The sequence below is a fragment of the Sturnira hondurensis genome, unplaced genomic scaffold (assembly GCF_014824575.4).
Source record: "Sturnira hondurensis isolate 20B ecotype Veracruz unplaced genomic scaffold, ASM1482457v3 Scaffold0022566, whole genome shotgun sequence".
Classification (NCBI taxonomy): domain Eukaryota; kingdom Metazoa; phylum Chordata; class Mammalia; order Chiroptera; family Phyllostomidae; genus Sturnira; species Sturnira hondurensis.
In genome coordinates, this window is record NW_028095197.1 from 14,541,938 (window position 1) to 14,546,421 (window position 4,484).

At 35.6% G+C, this 4,484-nt stretch overlaps 1 protein-coding gene across 1 annotated transcript; it reads right to left on the reverse strand.

The window, feature by feature from the left end:
- Positions 1 to 3,265: 3,265 nt before the first annotated feature.
- Positions 3,266 to 4,264, reverse strand: LOC118979668 (olfactory receptor 13C9). The gene has a single exon (XM_037035850.1). It carries the CDS (start codon positions 4,262 to 4,264, stop codon positions 3,308 to 3,310), a length of 957 nt encoding a protein of 318 aa, XP_036891745.1. The 3' UTR covers positions 3,266 to 3,307.
- Positions 4,265 to 4,484: the final 220 nt, after the last annotated feature.

The following is a 4,484-nucleotide window of genomic DNA, read 5'->3' on the forward strand; positions in this document are numbered from 1 at the left end:
GTAAGGCATACCTATGCATGAAATGAAACAAACTGCAGAAAGAGCTGCATCAACAGTGATGACATTAAAGAACAGGCAGAAGTGACTAGCAATAAAACTTATATAAGTGACCTGAAGTGAGAGATGATCAGCTACAAATGGAAATGACTGCATCAAACTAAAAATTTTCACACAGCAAAGGAAACCATCAACAAAATGAAAAGGGGACCTACTAAATGAGAGAATATATTTGCCAATGATACACCTGATAGGGAATTAATATAAAAAATGTATAAAGACCTTGTATAACTCAACACTGAAAAAAATAAACAATCCAATTTAAAAAAGGGTAAAGGACCTGAATAGACACTTCCCCAAAGAGGACATATGAATGGTCAATAGACATATGAAAAGATGCTGAATGTCACTGATCATCAGAGAAATGCAAATTAAAACTGCAATGAGATGTCACCTCACACCTATTAGAATGGCCACCACCAATAAGTCAACAAAGAAGTGTTCACAAGGATGTGGAGAACAGGGAACCTTTGTGCACTTTGGGTGGGAATGCAAATTGGAGCAGCCACTGTAGAAAACAGTATGGAGTTCCCTCAAAAAAATTAAAAAATGGAGCTGCCTCATTACCCAGCAATTCCATTTCTTGGAATATACCTGAAGAAACCCAAAACACTAATTTGAAAGACTATATGTACCTGTATATCATTGCAGAGTTATTTGCAATAGGCAAGATTCAGAATCAGCCCAAGTGCCCATGAATAGAGCAGTGGATAAATAAAAGCTGTGATACAATTATATAATAGAATACTACTCAACCATAAAAAAAGAAGAAAATCTTACTTTTTGTGACAGCCTGGATGGACCTGGAAGGTATTATGCTAAGTGAAATAAGACAGTCAGTGAAAGACAAATACCATATAATTTTGCTTATATGTAGAATAAATAGACAAAATAAACTTAAAAAGTAGAAACAGACTCAGAGAAAGAACAGACAGACAGCTGTCAGAGAGGAGGTGCGTTGGGGGGCTGAGAGAAAAACATGAAGGGATTGAGAAAAACATGAAGGGATTAAAAAAATACATCTCATAGATATAGAAAATAGTACAGTGATCATCAGAGGAAAATGGGGGTGAGGGAGGTAAAAGAGGATAAATGGGGGGAATTGTGACATTTATATTGTATTGTGACATTTATATTGTATTGTGACATTTATATTGTATTGTGTGTTCACCACTTTGGGTGGTGAACACACAATACAATATACAGATCATCTATTGTAGAATCGTACATTTGAAACCTACATACTTTTACTAACCAATGTGACCTCAATAAATTAAAAAAACATTTTAAAGCAACCTGTGAACCTGTATATAAAATCTCTACTGTGTTTTGTAAAATCTCTCATGACCTCCTTGGGTATGCTGGTAGCTTCTGGTTTGAGACAAAGTTTGGCTCAGTTTATCCAAATCTAACAGCTTTATTATTGGAGAAACTACATCTTAAAACATTTTATCCCTCATATAGCTTAAGAAAAAATACAATTCCCTGAAGTCAGTTAGGTCTTTCTGGTGGTTTGCTCAAATTTCTTGGGGGACATTCTCAGAAAATAATGAACAGAGCTAAAAGACTAGTCAAGGACACAGTGGTAGAAGCAGGATGACAATGAAATAAAAGAGCCATTAAACTCCCCAGTTCGTGGTGTGGTGTTCTAAGTAATGCTCCCTGCTGCTTCATTTCTGAACCAAAAGGGGGAAAGAGATGTCTAATTTAAGCTAAAAGTACTCTCGATACCTATATCATCTTATTAAAGTACTAACAATTTCTAGGGTTGGCAAAAAAGTAAATAAATACAAGATTTTTTTAAGAATCCAAAGGACAAAATATAAAACTAAGAATATTTGAAAATCTAAGTTAAAAAATTAACAATTATATAATGTGGGATTTCAATTAGCATTAAGAAGCTAAAGCAACCAAATAGAAATAAAAGAATAAATCCAAGAATAAAAGCTAAGTTTTCTAAAATTCTAAGAGAAATATAAGCTAAACTACATAAAATTTAAAATAAAAAAATTTGAGGCTAACTTGATAGCAGATAGAGAAGAAGAAAGATGTAATATTAAAATAAGCAGTAAAGTCTAACATAAAAATTTTAAGTGTGAAATTCAGTCAAGAGGAATAAACTTTTTTTTTAATATTTTATTTATCTTTAGAGGGGAAGGGAAGGAGAGAAGGAGAGAAATATCAATGTATGGTTGCTTGTTGTGAGTCCCCTGCTGGGAACTGGCCTGCAACCCAGGCATGTGCCCTGACTGGGAATCAAACCGCGATCTTGTGGTTCACAGGCCTGCACTCAATCCACTGAGCTACACCAGCCAGGGCAGGAATAAACTTTTTAAAAAGAAGGTTACCACAACAGAGGAAAGAAATATAAATCTTTATAAAAATAAAGTGTGAAAATCATAGAAAAGGGAGATCTAATAACCAGGTAGATCTAATAAAAATGTATATTAGTACTAAATTCCTCTTGGATCAGCAACATGCTTAATGGATAAAGAGCCAATGGGACAGAGGAAAAGATGTAGCTCTACTTTTATCAGTGAATATTTGACACAGAAGTTATTTATGTTTAATTTTCAAACAGCTCTAAAGATCAGTTGTTTGTTTCTAAGTCTAAAGCAGCTAGAACCCATGTATCAGAATATCTTTGGGAAAAAGAATACCACAGATATATTAAAAACAGGAAACAATAATTTAATGCCTCATAGTTTCAGATGAATAAAAAGTTATAACAGTGTTTTAGAACCAACAAAATTAAAAGTATACAGCTACTTAGACAGAAGATAATTATCATTACACAACTGAATAGACCTCAAATAAATTAAATTATTTCAGTAAGCACAGTTTTGGAAATTCATAATTTTAACTGAGTTTAAGAAATCTGAAATCAGATTTCATTCTTTGTTGTAAAGAAAATGTAAAATTGGTTTTGGAAATACTCATATCAAAAAATTTTAAAGTTTTAATACTAGCGTAACTTTTCATCTGGAAATTTCTCTCCACATTCCACCATCCCTCCACTTGCCCTTACAATCAGGCTCATCATAATAACAGCAAACTACAGTCATTGACTCCACTCCTAAAACACTGACATTTACCCACTTTCATTGTGCACTGCACCAAAAAATATATGTTCTGGAGCTTGAAAGTGGTGAGAGAATAATTTGACACAATAGCAAGAACCTCTATATTTGACTCTTTGATTTCCTCATTTCCTCATTGTGATTATAAAAATCATGTGTTCCTTCTCCATTTACTTGTTAAAACCTTTTCTTCTAAGTAAGTGTTTCACTGCCTCCTTCACATCTTTGTTTCTGAGACTGTAGATTAAAGGGTTCATCATAGGAGTCATCACCCCATAAAATATGGATATAAGTTTGTCAGTAACATCCAAGTCATCCGAATCGAATGTCTCTTTAGACTTGGGTTTCATGTACATGAAGAGAATGGTTCCATAGAATATTATCACCACAGTCAGATGGGCTGAGCAAGTAGAGAAAGCTTTGTTTCTCCCCTCTGAAGTGTGGATCTTGAGGATACTGGAAATGATTAATGAGTAAGAGATGACAATCAAGAGCAGGGGCATCAATGTGAACAACGTCGTGGCCACAAGCATAATGAACTCATTGTATGAGATGTCAGCACAGGCCTTCTTCATGACAGCCAGAATTTCACAGGAGAAATGATTGATGACATTGCTCCTGCAAAAGGTCAACTGTACCACAAATGTAGTTTGTACTGCAGAGTTGATAACCCCTGCAAACCAGGACCCGGCTGCCATGGGCACATAGGAATTCTTGCTCATGATGGCAGGATATCTCAGTGGGTTGCAGATAGCTACATACCTGTCAAAGGCCATCATGCCCAGGAGCACACACTCTGTTGTCCCCATGGCCAACCCAAGGAACATCTGCACTGCACAGCCAGAGAAGGAGATGGTCTTTCTTTCTGAGAGGAAGCTCACCAGTGTGAAAGGGACGGAGGTGGTAGTGTAGCAGATGTCCAAGAAAGAGAGGTTCCCCAGGAAGAAGTACATAGGGGTGTGAAGGTGGGAGTCCAAGATGCTGATTAAAATAAGGGTGCCATTGCCCAGAAGGATGACCATGTACATTATTAAGATTAGCACAAAAAAGAGTAGCTCAAGACTTGGGTAACCAGAAAGCCCTTTTAAAAAGAATTCCACCAAAATGGTTTGGTTTTCCCATTCCATTTTACTCCTCTTTTACCTGTGAATATTCAAATAATTAAAAATAATAATTTATTTAATATGGTAACTTCAAGTTCATCAATGCATAAACATAAAAGTTTTCCATGAACCCAATGAGAAGAAGGGAGAGGGAAAATAAGGAATGGGGAGAAGAGGGAAAAAACGGTAAGGGAGTAAAGAAACAAACAATACAGAAAGAGGAGTATGAGGGGGAAGCTTTCTA